The sequence below is a fragment of the Ahaetulla prasina genome, chromosome 2, assembly GCF_028640845.1.
Source record: "Ahaetulla prasina isolate Xishuangbanna chromosome 2, ASM2864084v1, whole genome shotgun sequence".
Taxonomy (NCBI): domain Eukaryota; kingdom Metazoa; phylum Chordata; class Lepidosauria; order Squamata; family Colubridae; genus Ahaetulla; species Ahaetulla prasina.
This window is the reverse complement of record NC_080540.1, coordinates 230311373-230329847: the sequence shown is the minus strand read 5'-3', so window position 1 is coordinate 230329847 and position 18475 is coordinate 230311373. Positions and strand designations below refer to the sequence as shown.

The window sequence follows — 18475 nt, the reverse complement described above, 5'->3', positions numbered from 1 at the left end:
AACAACAGAAGCAGGGGTGGGGCAGGCCTAGAAAGTGCTGAGTCACGGAGGCACACCCCACAGGGTATAAAAGCAGGAGGGGCTGCTATGCTACTTCGTGATGAACAAATCAACTGACTGGAGAAAACTTGAGCTGAACTATTTGACTGAGCATTTGGCTTGGAGTGCTGTTTGTTCCTGACTTCCTGGTTGACATGCCGGCATCAAGAAAGATAAAAGAAAACCTTGGCAGATGCTCGCTGGTTTGCTGCCAGATCTGATAGCTGCTGTGTACTAAATTGCCGGCTAATTGAGTCATTTCACGTGCCTCCCGGACTGAGGTGGTGGGACAGAACACATACATAAGAACTATTTACCCAGTGCTTTAACAACATTTCACCATAGTGAAGAGAAAGCTGCTCTCACAACTTGAGACACACAACTACATCCCAGACTCAAGAAGACCTGAAAGAACAACTGGATGTGCAGCCAATACCTAAAGATTGAATGTCACTGCCATGCCCTTCATTACACAGCAGCTGATATGAGGCATAAGATCATGGATAAAAATCAACCCTTGAGACCAATTACCAGTGCGCAATGGAGAAGTGCCATCAGATGGTATGCTAGAAGATGCCAATATAGACAAACCTTACTACCATTGAAGAACCATGCAAGGTGTATTACCAGCTGCAGTGCAGCAACACAGTAATGGCAGAGTCAGCAACAGCAGACTATGAACAGTCCTAGAAAAACATATTGGAGAAAAAGATGACACATAGTACCACCACTGGAGCACCTGAAAGCAGACAAGAGCAACAGAAACCAATCACCACCACAGTAGCAAGCATCCAACAGTGGGTCCAGAACATGAAAAGCTGGACAGCACCTGGCCCAGACATGATTCATTCCAAATAGCTAAAAAACTTACAGCAGTGCTTGAACACGTAGTAGCACAGATGAACCAGTTGCTAGCAACAGGCTCCCATCTTGACTGGCCACAAAGGACAGTGTTGATTATGAAAGAGGGAACAGCACCATCCACAAGGGAACAGCACCATCCATCTACCAGATGATAACTTGCCCACCCATAACATGGAAAGCCCTATCATAGCTGCCAAACTCAGAACCGTATGGACCAGCACAGCTAAGAAAGGCATTGGGAACAACACCAGAGTCTCAAAACATTATTTGCTCCTAGATAGAGCAGTTGCCCAACAATCAAGTCCTAGAGAGATCAATCTGAGAACGGCCTAGATTGACTACAGCAAAATCTGTGACACACACATGGATCTGTGAATGCCTGGCACTATACAAAGTCAACTAAGGCTCCTTCTTAAGAATTCGGTGGGACTGTGAAAGAAACACTGAAAGTCAACTCAAGATAGCTTGCACAAGGGACCATCAAGTGTGGCATATCCTAAGTTGATGCATTGTCCCTGCGGCTGTTCTTTATAGGCTTGAACCTCCTCAGAGAGATAATTACAAGGACTGGGATACAGATACAAATTCAAGAGTGGAGTTACCATCAGCCATCTCCTCTATATCATGCTGTATGCTAAGAGTGAACAAAACATTGACTTGCTAATCAACCTGACATGGATCTACAGAGAGGACATTGGAATCCTCCAGATTGGAGAAGTGCAACCTGATGGTAATAAAGAGAGGAAATGTAGTTAAGACTGATGGAGTAGAACTGGCTCAGAAATTCTGGGAGTTGAAGTCCACAGGTCGTAAAGTTGCCATAGTTGCCCATCCCTGATCTAGAACAATATGTATTGGCTGTTGAAGTGGTTGAAATTAGAGATTACTGTGCCACTGACTTATTACATAGAAGTGGGAACGTATCAAAGGAACCCAGCATAGCCACATTTTATTTCAAAAAGGAATTTATTTAAAAAGAAATTCTAATGAAAGGATTAATGCAAAATAACTTTAAAGAGGAAGCCAGTAGAGTTAAGTACTTTTCAGTAGAAAAGCTTAACTAGCATATATATCAAGTCCAGGATAAGTAACAGAAACTCTAATATTATCCTAAAATGCAAGACACAGTATAATAATCTTAAATTACAATAAGGGCAGTTTTGCTTAACGTTACAAAAACGGTCTAAAACCATTTAACCACAACAGTATAGTTGAATCGATCATTATTGTGGCCAGTTACTGAATGTTTTTAATTACAGACTGGATGGCAGAAGTACTTTAATTTGGATTACTGTCCTGGTTGATTGTTTAAATGATCCCATTCAACTCTATGAATCTTGAGCTCAAGAGGTCATGAGAATAATTAATCAACACTATCAAAGAACAGAAAAAAGGTTGATATCATTCATTGGAAAGATAGCCCAAATAAGAACAAAAAGAAACAGTTTTTATATTATAAACAAAAAAAAAGGTTGTCTTAAAAATATATCATTTATAATTAAGACTAAAAATGTTTAAAATAATTTAATACGTCAGGGGCAATAAACTCTGAAGATAATTTCCTTGAGATATTATAAGAGGATTAAAAGAATTCTAAATTAGAATAAGGGATTGCAAAGAAGTTTAATAAATTCTTTCATCTGTGTTCATTCCAGAAGATGTATGGCAAATATGCAGAATATATTTTCATTAAGGGAATTTTAGGAACTGAGATGACAAGAGTCAAAATTCTAGATCATCTTGAGAAATTGAAAATCAACAGATCAATAAATAATAATCCAAGATTTCTAAAAATTCAAATGAGCAGTTGCTGGTAGGTCTGATAAATATGAAAGAGATCCCTAATTTGGCATTATGCCAGTGAATAATTAGGAAAAAAATTAAAATTAAAACTTCTATTATCATACCCTGTTAAAGAACTATGTCATGTAATCACAGAATTTTTTATTTCTATATTTTTTGACATTAGATTTCAAGTAGAATATTGTAAGATGGAAACAATGTAAGACAGACAATCAAGATTATAAAATATGTTTGTCATATTGTGTGTCACCTATAGATAAGAAAGAGATACAAGTAGATGCTTCATTGAAAGCCTTTCAGTTATATATTTTTTATACCTTTTTTCTGTACTATTTGCTAGGAAACATAAATGATGGGGTTTCGATATTCTTTTCACAATAAACTTTTCAAAAGGGGAGATAAATGCTTTAAATTCTCAGCTTCTCAGCTAGACTTAATCAAATATTTTTTCATAGCATTATTAAAATGTTCATTACAGTTTTGAATATAATAAAATATATTATGATATTGCTTAAGAGCCTCTAAATTTTATAGCTCCTGAAAAATACAGTGTTTATTTTGAAAAAATACTGGGGGTAACTTTGAATTTAAAAAGTGACTGCATTTAGCTAATGTAATTAAGAAATATCTAAAATTGATGAATTATGCCAATATATGAATAACTAATACCTGCAATCAAAATTGGAATTGTCCAGCAAATCTTTATTGGTGAATTCATTAAGGTGGGGCTTCTTCAAAATGTTTCCATTTCTTTTTTCCAGGCTGTTTGCATGACACCTAGTTGTCAAGTAAGCAAGACAGGATACAAAGAGGGGTAAAAACCAGGGGTGAAATGCTCCCAGTTTGGACCAGCTCGCGCGATCCGGTAGCGATGGCGGCTGCTGGTTCGGAGGACCAGTAGCAAAAATCCCTGGCCCCGCCCCCTGCCTCTGCTGAGCCGCACCATCAGCAGAGGTTTTTTTTTTTACTTTTAAAAGTTTTTCTTCAGCCGAAAACATGACTTTAAAAGTAAAAAAAACCCTCTGATGATCGTGGGGCTGAGCAGAGATCATCAAAACCCTTTAAAAGTTTTTTTAAAAAAACCCTCTTCAGCCGAAGGGGGGGAAAAAAAGAGGTTTTAAAAGCCTCCTCTCGCAATCCCAGAGGAGTTTCCTGATCCTTAGAAGTTTTTAAACTCACTTTTTAACAGCCCCCACTTACAAGAGCCCCCACCCATGCCCAGCCAATTCCCCCTCCTCACTTACCTATAATTACTGCTCCTTTCGCTGGCAACGGCATGCTTTTCTTCAGCTACTGATTACAGTTTGCTTTGACTTCCTGCTTTGCTGAATGACGAACTCTGGGAGTTGAAGTCCACAAACTAAGTTACTAAGGTTGGATACCCCCTGATCTAAAAAAATAAATAAAAATAATAAAATAAAATATTTGTGCAGCTTTCTGAGATTTGGTGTGTTTCTGTAGTGTTTCACTCTAACTACACAAACACACAAAATCTCACAAAGCTGTATGTGGCATTGTGTGTGTGTGTCTGTGTCTGTGTCAGTTGTGTTGTGTGTGTGTAAAGTGTGAAAGTGTGAGGTTCCTGCTTATTGTAGGGGCCATTTTGGGTGAAGTGCAGCTGCTTTTACATTGTGTGTGAGTCAGTTGTGTTGTATTGTGTTTGTGTAAAGTGTGAAAGTTGGTTTTTGGTACCTCTTATTGTTTTGTATACCTTATTTATTATTTTTATTATTTATTGTTATTGGCCATGCCCACCCAGTAATCTGACCACCAAGCCACACCCACCAATTAAGCCACGCCCACAGAACCGGTAGGAAAAAAAATTAGATTTCACCCTGGTAAAAACTTATAGTAATCAACAAAATAATTGAAATAATAAAGCAACAAAACAATACCAGAGCAAGACAAAGGCTTAAATCGGGTAATAATCAAGCAGGCTTACCAGTCACCTTGGCTCAGTGCCTGCTGGAAGAGCCATTTTAAGGCCTTCCTAAAGAGTCAGACCCATGAAAGACTTTGTGGGGAATGCTCTTCCACACAGCACAGTCAGCCCAGGATTTCATGGCCTTCTTGATAGCCATGGCTCTGTCTCAAATAGAAATACATAGGTTGTCCCCCGCCCTCAATTTTTGTCTCAGTGCTATTTTGTCATGGTCTCATACCGTGTTTCCCCAAAAATAAGCCCTCCCCAAAAATATTTAAACACATGCATTGAAATGAATTATGCCACCAAATGGTCCCCGCCATTTTCTTTGGTTAGAGTGAGCGAGACAGGGATCCCCGTCGCACTCCACACGCCCCAAAATAATAAGACCTCCCTGAAAATAAGGCCAAGCACTTATTTCGGGGTTCAAAAAATATAAGACCGAATATAAATATATATAAATATATATAAATATATATATAAATATATATAAATATAAAATATATTTTATATTCAAAAAATATAATATAAGGGCCGGAATAGCTCAGGTTGTAAGGAGCCTGTTATTAGAACACACTAGCCTGCAATTACTGCAGGTTCAAGCCCGGCCCAAGGTTGACTCAGCCTTCCATCCTTTATAAGGTAGGTAAAATGAGGACCCAGATTGTTGGGGGGGCAATAAGTTGACTTTGTAAATATACAAATAGAATGAGACTATTGCCTTATACACTGTAAGCCGCCCTGAGTCTTCGGAGAAGGGCGGGATATAAATGTAAAAAAATAAAAAAAAAATAAGACAGGGTCTTATTTTCGGGGAAACATGGTAGTATCATCCTCTCTGAAAGACAAGGGAACAGAGCTGGGACCAATCAAATGTCCTGATATTGGATGCCATGACAGAAAAGGCTCCCTTCTCTGCTCTGTGGCAGTCCTTAATAGACCTTAATAGACAGGTGGCAGTCCTTAATAGACAGGCACACTCCTGCTTTACCTAATGGGACAGAGTCATAGGAGCTCTTCCCTCCTTCCTTCCTTCCTTCCTTCTTCCCTCCCTCCCTCCCTTCCTTCCTTCCTGTCTTTCTTTCCTCCCAATAACCAGATTGACCCAGACTCAATAGACACAAACCATTAAAAATTTGGACAATTTATTGGGGTTTTGTATCTCCCCTTAGTCGCTGCAACATGGGAGACCCTTTTTATTTTAAAACAAAAAAATTTACAAATAAAAGAAAAAGAGACTGTAAATGATATATGTGTTCAATTATTGTAGAGCTGAATTTTAATAATAAAACTATTCTCTATTTTAACCATTATCTATAAATGGCTTTAGTTTCCACTTTCCTGCTTCTTCTTTGTTCAAGTCTGTACTTTGTCTTCCTCTTTTCTGCTTGTTTATTTCTGGCTGGGCTTCTTGATTCTTTGCTCTTCTTCTAAATCTTTTTTTCTTCTGTGGGAAACAACTTGAAGATTTACCTCACTCCACTGAGAGGATTCAGGATTGTTAAGTTCGGGAAGTAACGAGGCTGGGGACCAGGGTAGTGACAACAGCTCTTTAATATAGGGTGAACCCAGCGACAGGCTGGGGGAAAAACCTCTCCTTTTATACAGTTCTACTGGAGGCTTCGTCCAATCAGCAACGTGCTGATTTCCGCTCAAATATTTAAAGGCACAACTGTTAATACATAACACTCCTCCTCCCAGAAAACACTTGGTCTTATTTACATATTTATTTACATGTTATTTTTCGACGTAGTCACGCAAATAACCTGGGCGTCTCCTAGTTCTTTCTGACCTGCGCGGTTCAGTTCTGGGTGGTGTTTTGAGCTGGTCGGAGGGGCTGTTTTCTCCTCCCAGCTCTTTCTCTGGGCCATCGGGCTCTGGATTATTGGCCGACTCTTTTTCTTGGCCATCCCGCCTTGGATTAATTTTGGAAATTTTCCTTGCTGTTTCCCTCGGGACCTGATGGCGTCGCTGGAACTCTGGGACCTCAGCTAAGTCTTGCGCCTCCCCCGGGTCATTGTCAGCTGTGGATTCAAAGTGGTATTGGTCATTACCTGTCTCTGTTGGTTGGTTTGGTTAGTTATTCGTCTCCTTAACTGTTCTATGTGGCGCCGCCACATTCGGTTGTCTGGTAGCTCTACCACATACGATTTTGGCCCTGTTACTTTTGTTACTTGTCCTGCGAGCCAACTAGGGCCGTCCCCATAGTTTCGGGCCCACACCCGGTCGCCTATGCTCATTTCCCTTGTTTTTTCTAGCTCCCCCTTGTAACCCTCGGGTGTGTAATGGGGGTTCAAGCGTCAAGTGGGCACCGGAGTTTCCGTCCCATTAGCAATTCGGCTGGGCTTTTTCCAGTGGCTGTGCTTGGGGTTCTGTGCTGGACGGCTAGGAAAAAGTCTATTTTTGTTTGCCAGTCACCTGGCTTGGGCCTGGACAATGCCTCCTTAGCGCTCGGACGGAACGCTCTGCAAAACCATTCGGCGCAGGGTGGAAAGGTGCAGAGAGGGCATGTCGGATGCCTTCCTCTGCCAGGTACTCTTCAAACTGGGCTGCCGTGAATTGGGGCTCATTGTCGGACACCAGAGTGTCCGCAACCCGTGAGTTGCGAATAGGTGGCGCAGGGTTGCGATTACTGCTTCGGCTGTGGTGGACTTCATAAGTATGATCTCTAACCATTTGGAAAATGCGTCCACCACCACTAGGAACGTTTGGCCGTGAAAGGGGCCAGCAAAGTCAATGTGGATTCTTGACCAAGGCCCTTGGGGCTTTTCCCATTCTCTGACTGGGGCTGTTGGGGTAGCGGTCTGGACTCTTGGCAAGCTTGGCATTTCCCTACCCTCTCAGCAATCTCTGCGTCCATGAGTGGCCACCATACATAGCTTCTAGCTAACCCCTTCATCCTTACGATGCCTGGGTGACCCTCGTGGAGGAGGTCCAATACCTTGCCCTTAACTTAACAGGAATTATTACACGATCACCCCATAACAGGCACCCCTTGAGCCGAGAGCTCATCACGTTTCTTAACAAATTCTTTGAACCGTTCGCCCGGCGCAGCGGCCACCTCTCTGTACCCAACCGAGTACAGTCCTTAACACAATGTCCCGGTATGATGCCCGAGCCACTTCCTTTGATGTGACTGGGCCAGAGTCCAACGAGTCAATAAGGAGGATGGGTGTCCCGGAGTGGGGTCTTGATCGCCCTGGCAGTGGGCATCGGCTCAAAGCGCCTGCATGCCCCACTTCTTTCCCGGTCGATGCTGCAGCTTGTATGAGTAAGCGGCTAAAATATAGTCCATCGAGTCAAGCGTGGCGAAAGTGCCACAGGCGTTGGCGGTCGCCAGCCAGTAATCCCAATAACGGTCTGTGGTCAGTCACGATTTCAAAATTCCGCCCAAAGACATACTCATGGAATTTTTGACCCCTGATACAATGGCTAATGCTTCTTTGTCTAATTGGCTGTAGTTCCTCTCTGGGGAGGACATCGTTCTAGAGTAGAACGCTATAGGGGCTTCTGTGCCGTTTGAAGTCTATGGCTGAGTACAGCCCCCACCCCATAAGGGGACGATCGCAAACCAGCACTAGGGGTAGTGAGTCGTGATATTGGATGAGCAGGCTATCACTTGAGAGCAGGTTCTTTACTGCTTCAAAAGCCCTATTTTCTGACTTTCCCCAAGACCAAACAGTATTTTTCCTAAGAGCCTATGCAGCGGTTCCATAGCAGTTGCTTTGTTCTTTAAAAGACCGCGTAAAATTAACCAATCCCAGGAATGCCTGCAGCTCTGCTTTGTTTTTGGGCGCTGGAGCCTTCCTAATTGCCTTAACCTTGCTCTCAGTAGGGTGAATTCCTTTCTTGTCTATCCGGTAGCCCAAGAAATCGACCGATTCGACCCCTATCTGACATTTATTTGTCTTGACTTTTAATCCGGCTGTCCGGAAAATGCTCAAGACCTTTCTTAACCGCTCCCCCAATTCCTCCATGTTTTCCCTGAAATTAGGACATCATCAGTAGGAACTACCCTGGGAGCCCTTGCAGTAGTCGTTCCATCAGGTTTTGGAACAGCCCTGGTGCCACACTAACCCCAAATTGCAATCGGGTGCACTTGAATGCCCCCCTGTGCGTCACAATCGTTTGGGCTTCGGCTGTGCGGGCGTCTACTGGCAGTTGTTGGTAGGCTTGGGCCAAGTCTAACTTTGCAAAGACTTGCCCTTGCCCCAAGGAGTGCAATAAATGTTGCACTACGGGAACCGGGGACGCGCTTTTCTGTAAGGCTTTGTTAAGCGTCGCCTTGTAGTCAGCGCAAATTCTAATTGACCCGTCCGATTTGATGGGGGTAACGATTGGCGTCTCCCACTTTGCGTGGTCGGCTGGGACCAAAATCCCTGATTTATGAGCTTGTCCAGCTCCTTATCAATTTTGGTTTTAGGGCAAAAGGGACTCTCCTCGCCTTAAGCCTAATGGGGGCTACCTGGGGGTCTAAGTTGAAGGAAATAGGGGTCCCCTTGTACTTGCCCAGGCAGTCCTTGAAGACATCTTCGAACTCGTTAAAGAGAATGTCTTTCAAATTGCAGTCACTTCTGTAGATGCCAGTCACTCCCATGCCCAGGGCACGAAACCAGTCTAGTCCCAACAGACTGGGCAGAGTTCCTTCGACGATCGTGATGGGCAGGGTCTTTTGTGAGGGCCGACTCGACTCGGACGGAGGTGGTCCTCGAACAGGGATGCGATTCCCTGGTAGTCGTGGCACCCGTAGCCGCTGTGCTTGCAGATGGCGCTTCGCGACGGACGGCAGCGACTTCGCCAGGGTGTCCCAGGACATGATGGTGATCGCTGATCCCGTGTCCACTTCAAGCCTGCACCGAACTCCCTCGATCTTGGGCTTTGTGAAAATCTTCTTTTCCACTTTGGTTGAGGCGCGGCCTATAATGACAGTCGTTTGGTTAGACTTCGCGCTTTCTTGTTTGAACCAATCGCGGGCCGCCTTTCCGGTTCCGCTTTGATTGGCCGATTTGAATTTTCGGCGGAAGGTTGGGCCGCTCTGCAAACCTGAGCTAAGTGTCCTTTCTTCCCACACCGCCGCATGTTGCGTCTTTAAACCTGCAGCGTTGGCGCTGATGCTGTCCTCCGCAGCTTCCGCACTCGCCACGGTCCTCAGTGTCGCGTTTCTCGGTCCGGCAGACCCCTTCCTCATCCTCGCCTCACCTTCGGATTCGGACTGAATCTCCTCCTGGTGTACTGGCGTTGGCTTTGCGCCGCCTTGGATTGAAGAGGCTTTTGCAGAGTCTCTGCTGCTTTAGTAGACATTTCGTGTGCTCTGGCCTCGTCCAGAGCGGTGGCTAGTGTCAGGTTGCTCCTGGCTAGCAGTCGTCGCCGTAGGCGGATGTCCTTGACCCCTCGGATGAGTTGCTCGAGTAGCACTTCGTCTAAGTCTCGGTATCCGCAGTCCTTGGACCCTCTTCTTAAAGCGCCATGTAGTCACCGATGGACTCGCCTCCATCTGTCTACGTTCTCCGAATTCAAACCGTTGCACGTATTTGGACGGCGTCGGTGCGAAATGGTTCTTCAGTAAAGTCTGCAGAGTCGGCCACGATACCGATTGTATCGGCGTTGGCTCTGCCAGGGCTTCCGCAATCTCGATTACCTCCGGCCCGCAATGGCTTAGGAAATAAGCCCGTTTGCGGTTATCGGGGATCCCCTGTAGTTCGTTGGCTTCTAGAAAGCTTTCGAAACGGGTCATATATGTTCCCCATTTCTCCTTGCCCGGGTTGTACGGTGCGGGTGGCGTGTTTGCCATTTCCGCGTTTCTGCCCTGAGTTTGCTGGGTTCGGGACTAGCGTGCTTCAGCTCGGTTCTGGTTCTCCTTAGCCTCGAAATCCCACCTTCGTCGCCAATGTTAAGTTCGGGAAGTAACGAGGCTGGGGACCAGGGTAGTGACAACAGCTCTTTAATATAGGGTGAACCCAGCGACAGGCTGGGGGAAAAACCTCTCCTTTTATACAGTTCTACTGGAGGCTTCGTCCAATCAGCAACGTGCTGATTTCCCGCCCAAATATTTAAAGGCACAACTGTTAATACATAACAAGGATAGTATATAAAAGGATAATAGACTAAAAACAATCAAAATCCATTCACTTCACTAAAATCAACATGAAATTAATTTAAAAACAAAAAGTCACCTATTATTTATTGCTAGATGTCAAATGTTTCTAGAAAGTATGATGTTAAGTATCTTCATGGATGCCAGAAGCACAGAGGTCTAGCACATCTCAGGGGATTACTTATTCCACAGAACAGAACAGAACAGAACAGAATAGAATTTTTTATTGGCCAAGTGCGATTGGACACACAAGGAATTTGTCTTGATGCATATGCTCTCAGTATACATAAAAGAAAATGCAATCGATTGGAAAAGGCTTCCCACATAACAATCACATCTTCTACTCCAAATGAAATGCTCAGCACCCCGTTTAAACGGGCCTAATCATGTGAGATAAAGAGTGGTCCCTGAATTTACTGATTATTTATATTGTTGCTTGGTACTGTTTTAATTACAGTTGTTCTGGCTTAGGAATTCTGGGAGTTGAAGTCCATAGGTTGCAAACTTGCCATACTTGCTCACCCCTGTGATATACGAAGTTCTGTGTGCATACATTAAGCCAATTATCTGCTCTTTTTCTCCATCCTTCACTGTCAGAGTTCCAAACTAAGCTGAGCGTGTCCTGGAAGTTGCAGCTGAGCCTGGAGGTGGTTCTGATATTAGATACCCTCCATCTAAGGTCAGAGATGTCTTTCTGACCACAGAGAGAGAAATCTGAAAAATCCTTTTGCTTCTGAGATAGCCTGCCAGACCCAGTTGTACTGCAGTTAATTCCAGGGGGTTTTGTTTTGTTTTGTTTTGTTTCATCTCATGATCTAGAAATTGAAACCAAGTCTGTAAAAACAGCAGGTCATTTTTCAAGCATTTTTTTATCTGGTTTTCCTGCCTTTTGTTTTACAGAATGACTGTAATCATATGAAACACAACAGAGTACATTCTTACCTCCCAGGCAGAACAGCATACGTGCCATTCTTCAAGTGTGAAATGGGGGAAAAGTCAAAATGGGTCTAAATATACAATTTATTTTTCACTTTAAAACAAGAAACGGAAAGTGCTTTTTTAGCCTTTATGCTTATGAAATCATGCAGGCAATGCTTTGATCAAATCTCAGAGGTCAGATTTCTAGCATTCAGTTCTTCATGCCCCCCCACTACCAATCATTAGCAGAAGCAAAACAAATTATGCAAAGGAACAAGCACTGCGGAATAAATGTTGGACAAGAGAATTAAATTCAATGCTTTTGATATTACACTTAGAGTTTCTAATTCATAATTTTAAACTCAGTTTTACTTATTGGTGAATGTTTAGATGCTGTCCTTTTTAAATTTCAGGCTTATCAATGAATCTCTAAGAGACCAATTACTTGTTACTATCCAGAAAACCTTCACCTACACTCGGACACAGGCTCAGCATCTCTTCATAATCCTTATGGAATGCATGAAAAAGAAGGAACTGGTAATGCAAATGTATTTAGTAGCATAATGTTTATATTGGTCTCCTATGTGAAAAATGTTTGAAACTTGGCTTTCCAGGGTCATTTCGAACATAATTTCAGGTCTCAATTGCACAACACATGGCTTATATAAGTCAAACTTAAATTGTCTCAAAATTGCAATTTAGAATCAGTATTTGAAAAGTGGGTTTGTATATCTTGGTCCTGTGCAATCCTTGTTCACCTTACCCATACTTAATGTTACTACTAAATAACACTAAATTACCATATTTTTCAGAGTATAAGATGCTCTGGAGTATAAGATGTACATTAGTTTTTGGGGAGAAAAACAAGAAAAAAAATTCTGCCTCTGCCTACCAACATCCTTTGGTACTCATCTGGCTAGTGTCCTTGCAACAAACAGCCTGGTCAGCTTCAGCATGTTATCGCAGCCTGATTCAGCATGAGCATGATTGGCAGTTGGATCGGCCTCCCAGAATACCGCCAATCAGCTGTTCCAGGCTGCAGAGATCACCACAGCCCATCGCCGTCTCAGCATGTTGCCTCCACAGGTCACGTTTATGGCCTTCATACATTGCGTTTTCAGCCTCTGCATGCTCCGTTTTAGACCCATTCCAGGCTGCCAGGATTCACCACCACACATTGCCACTGATCACCACCTCCGCGTGTCGCGTTTTTGGCCTCTGCACATCGCGTTTTTGGCCTCATGTCGCGTTTTTGTCCGCCGCCAATCACCACCACCTGAAACCGCCTGAAAACATGACGTATGGAGGCCAAAAATGGGGCGTGCATAGGTCAAATACACGACACACAGAGATTGAAAACACAACGCGTGGAGGCGGCAATCAGTGGCAATGTGCTGTGGCAATCCCTGCAACCTGGAACAGGTCTAAAATGGAACATGTGGAGGCCGAAAACACAACGCTTGGAGGCCGAAAATGGCCGAAAGATGGGGATTGGCGGGTGGGTGTGGCTTTGGCAACATTTGCTGTATAAGATGCACAGACATTTCTACCCGCTTTTGGGGGGAAGCGTCTTATACTCCGAAAAATACGGTAAGTAGTGTTCAATTATGGCTGAGGGAAGCCAAAGGGAATTTATGTACTTGAGCCACAAACATGAACTTTTAACTGAGGGGGACTGAAAAAAGCAAGAGATCTGTGCATTCCTTGATCTCAACCAAGTCTCTTGGGAGGCCTCTAAAAAGCACAATTGACTGGCTGTTGGCTGTGGCTACCCACTTTGGTCTTACAACAAACGGTATTATTTGTTTGATTAAAGCCGCTTGTGAATATGAAAACTTAATTAATGTTGATAATGATATTAAGCATCTGTTTGAATTTGAAAACCCTAAAGATAAAATGCTCACCAGTCACTCTCTAGTCATTCATGTATAAGCAATTACATAAGTCTGGATTTGCATTTCAGTTAGTCCTCTATTTTTACCTTACATTTACATTTTGTATTACAGCTATTTTGCAGTGCAGTTGGCGTCTGTTGATTAAGGAGCACCATTCTGTTAAATTGTTTATGGTTATATAAATTTAGGTGGCAGATGCATAAAAATTCATGTTCAGAAACTAAGAGGACTGTTGAATCCCAAGGGTATGTCGCTATATTAAGGAAGTACAAAAAATCCCCAATTTATTAGACTCCAGATAAAGGGAAACAAAAACATTGCACCTGTATTTGGTATGTATGAGATACATGTACTCTCTTTGCTAGGAAAGAAGTTCCAATTTTGATTTCCAAAGTATTGTTACAAAGTCCCATTTTAAAAAGAAATTGTGTTAATAAATTCCAGCTGTTTTTTCATCTGTATGTCACAATTAGTGGGAACATATAAAGAAAATGTTAAATTAAAGACAAATTTGGCCCATCACAATGTTAATTGTGAATCTGAATTGGCTTCCTTTTTTCATCTCAAAAAATTCAAAACCTACAAACAAACAAGATATGATGCTGAACTTTGGAATTGGTTGAGGGCTTTATTATAATTAATAGCAGACATGGAGTGATTTTAATTATTTATTTATTTACATCCCACCTTTATTGTTTTTATAAATAACCTAATTTAAAATGCACCTAATATTCTTTCTTTCTATTTTCCTCACAACAACCCTGTGAGGTGGGTTGGAGTGACTGGCCCAAAGTCACCCAGTTTTCATGCCTAAAGTGGTCTAGAACTAACAGGCTCCTGGTTTCTACCCTGGTGTCTTAACCCAGGGGTCTCCATCCTTGGCAGCTTTAAGGCTTGTGGACTTCAACTTCCAGAATCCCTCAGCCAGCTTTGCTGGCTGAGGGATTCTGGAAGTTGAAGTCCACAAGCCTTAAAGCTGCCAAGGTTGGAGAACCCTGCCTTAACCAGTAAGCAAACTGGCTCTAATCCAAATTGGATGTAGCAGGGATGGAAAATTTCAATAGAAAAATCAACAGGCAGATAGAACAATTTAATCCTTTCCATAATCCCTGTCTTATGGATAGGTAGCATAATATTAAACCATTATGATTTAGCATTGTGATGGAGTATTGTGCTTATTAATAATAATATACTTGGTTGCTACCACCATTAAATTCACTCATGATCTTTCAAGGTGGTTATAATGATATATTCAGCTGTTTATAGTTTAGGTTTGATCCTACTTCCTTATACTGAGATCTTACATTTTTAGCTCATCAGTGGGGCATAACAGAATCAAAAAGTTCAGATAATATAACAAGACTGTGCCTTGCCCAGTCACAATCCAACTCTGAGCGAATCTGAGTGATTTTGTCTGCCAGAGAGACTGAATATTTCTCACCATGACCTGCAGGTGATCCTATGGGCCAGGCTCCTTCCTCAATTGGGAGTGAGGCACCCTAAACAGGGCTGTTGGGTGGCTATTGGCAGGCACAATAAGAGTGGAGAAATAACAAGTTTTCACTATCCTTATGGGCTGTTACTTTTGTTCAGTCAGATTCGTCTTTGTCTTTCTCCAGCAGCACTCTAGGAGTTTCTTCTGGCATTTCATCTCCCAGTATTCACAGGAAAACCAAGAGGGGATGCCAGGATCAGTGCACAGAAAAAGGCTGTATAAGAGAATCCAGTCCATGACTTCAGTCACATGCCTATTCCAACTTGCAGCCAAGTCCTCAGGTTCCAAGTTCCCTCTGGAACCCAGTAGGGTCTGTTGGTCTCCTGGGGTGGGCCAAATGAACAAGCTCTTTATACATATTATAACATCACTTCATTCCATGATTTTATGAATCAAACAATTATCAGGTTTTCAAACCTGGCACTCTGTCATTCAAAATACAAAAAGTTCAGCAAAGGAACAAGGTCTTATTTTACACTTAACAAAAGTGGGCTTGGTTACTTTCTGAACTTGTTGATATATTTAAAAAAAGCTATTTATCAGCAATTGGCCTCTAGTTCTTTTCGTAGCTTCATTTTCTTCTGAAACACAAAAGTGTGAATCTCCCTTTGACTCATGTTTTTCTTTATCACGCTGTGCTCTTTCTTCCTGTCCTTCACAATGACTCTATCAAGAAAGCTTATCTTGTTTAGATGTTTCCATCGGATCAATAGATCAGATCTTATCATATGACAAGTACATTTTTGAAGATGGTGAATAACTAATTCTTTGACAAGTGGAATGTCATGCATAAATTAAATGGCAGTCCTTGATATAGGAAAGTGAATGTGTGCTTCAGGGTGAAGGGTATTTCTGCTTCAATGTTATGAAACTACTTTGCTTGTTTCTTTTCTTCGGTTGGAAATATGATAATGCTTTAACCTTCCAGATATTTTAAATATCAGTGTTAAAATATTTTTAACCATTTTTAACTATTTTTAACCATGCATCATGATTGTAATCCAGGCACAAGGTGACCAAAGCACAAAGGGACTATATGCCACCTGGTTGAAAAGTTTTCATGGTCATAACTGTCACCTATTCTTTGAACAGAAGCTGTTGGTCCAGGTAAACCATCCGATTAGTCACCAATCCCAAGACATCCAGCGATCCAAAAGGCCACAGACAACCAGTCTTCTCTCTATCCAAATTCTCCCAGCTTCGTGACACTGAGATAAGACAATGACAGCATTCCTTAACATAGGGTCAAGACCGGGCATTATCAGCAGAGGTGGGTTTCAGCAGGTTCTGACCAGTTCTGGAGAACTGGTAGTAGAAATTTTGAGTAGTTTGAAGAACCAGTACTAAAAATTCTGACTGGCCCTGCCCCCATCTATTCTTTGCCTCCTGAATCCCAGCTGATCGGGAGGAAATGGGGATTTTGCAATAACCTTCCCCTGGATTGGAGAGGGAATGGAGATTTTACAGTATCCTTCCCATGCCACACCCACTAAGCTATGCCCACCAAGCCATGCCATGCCCACCAAGCCAAATCTACAGAACCGGTAGAATAAGGAACAAGGTCTTATTTTACACTTAACCAAAGTGGGCTTGGTTACTTTCTGAACTTGTTGATATATTTAAAAAAAGCTATTTATCAGCAATTGGCCTCTAGTTCTTTTCGTAGCTTTTCTTCTGAAACACAAAAGTGTGAATCTCCCTTTGACTCATGTTTTTCTTTATCACGCTGTGCTCTTTCTACTTCAAAAAAAATTTGAAACCCACCACTAATTATCAGCATACTGAATGGATGACCTTAACCAGTGGCTTCATGTATATGTAAAATATGCAATCAAACATGCCCAATCCAATAAGATGCCCCACTACTCACTAAGTCCAAGCTTGGGAGGAAAACATATTTCTAAGAACTGTTTGAACAAAAGCAGAGTAGAGAGAGAAACCCTATGATAAGAGTATTGAGTCCCGTATCACCCTACATGTGAGAGACTTTGGGCTTGATCTCTCCCCTCCTCCACCGAAGGGAGAACCACCACAAGCATCATGTTTCCCACTCTGAAGCAAGTCCTGAAGGATACAATGATCAATGAAGTTGAAAGTCACTGAGAGAGAAAGGAGAATCAGGACTGTTGCTCCGCTCCTGTCCCAGTTCTGCCCAAGGTCATCAATATGCTGATATTTCATCAGCATTATGGAAAAGTGTGACGCCTAGGTGAAAGGGCTAGTTACTCTAATCTATTTCATCCAAGGCCCTCACCAATAAAAACCAGTTAGCACAACCTTTATCTAACTATACATGAAGAAAGATAAAATATTGTTTTTGATTCTATGGATCATTATTAATTGGAAAAAAAAGAAGATGCTTACAAATGCATCCTTATCGCCATCCTCATGGAAGGAGTTGAGAAGAAAAGGGATGAACCAGAGATGAACATAAATATTAAAGCACATAGGTGGTCTTCGAATTATAAATTTTCATTTAGTCACCATTCGAAGTTATAACAGCAGTGAAAAAAGTGACATGACCTTTTTTCACACTTATAACTGTTACTACGTTCCTACGGCCACATGATCAAAATTCAGACCCTTGGCAACTAGCTGGTATTTATGATGGTTGCAATGTCCCAGGGTCGTGTCATCCCTTTTGCAAGCTTCTGACAAGCAAAGTCAATGGAGAAGCCAGATTCAATTAACAACTTTATTACTAACTGAACAAATTCAGTGATTTACTTAACAATTGGCAAGAAAAAATGAGTTAAAATGGAGGGAAAAATTACTTAACTGTTTTCCTTAGCAACAGAAATTTTGGGCTCAATTGCCAATGTAAGCCAAGGACTGCCTATATATCATCCAGGCAATTGTGGATTGAGGGAATATTATAAAATTGCTTCACACTTGTTGAACTTGAGTGTTAGTCACTTTGGATAACCTTTTTTGTGTGTATGTGTTCCTTTCGAGTCAGTTTTTGACGCCTATCAACTGCCTGGAAAACTCTCTGCTGTTTTCTTGGTAAGGTTTTTTGGAAGCGCTGCTTCCTAGGGATGAAAGAGTGTGACTGGCCCAGGATTAGCTAACTGGCTTTGTGCCTAAGGGGCAACTTAAATTCACACATTCCTGGTTTCTAGATTGGTGCCTTAACCACTGCACAAAACTGGCTCTTTGAAAGTCCTGGAGAAAGGTATTCACTTAGTGCCAAGGACTGAATCCAAGACCTGTACACAAAGCTGGCCAAACTATTTATTTGAAAGGACACACAACTCCAACAACTCCTTCACTGTTTCAGATATATGTATAAGTAGTCCTTGTTTAGTTACATTTGGTACCAATAGCTTGGCGGTTAAGTGAAGCAGTGACTAAGTGAAGCCACAACTGTGCTTATGATTTTACCTGAGTTTTCTTTTCCTTTACAGACCTGAAAAGGTTGTAAACTTGAGGAATGATCAGAA

General features: G+C 42.2%; 1 protein-coding gene across 1 annotated transcript in view; it reads left to right on the top strand.

Moving 5' to 3' along the window:
* TRPM3 (transient receptor potential cation channel subfamily M member 3) overlaps positions 1 to 18475 on the top strand; it is a 131983-nt gene that overhangs the window by 44702 nt on the left and 68806 nt on the right. The window contains exon 8 of the mRNA XM_058168060.1: positions 12056 to 12179. Within this exon, the coding sequence (XP_058024043.1) occupies positions 12056 to 12179 (124 nt within the window). The remainder of the gene's footprint in view (positions 1 to 12055; positions 12180 to 18475) is intronic.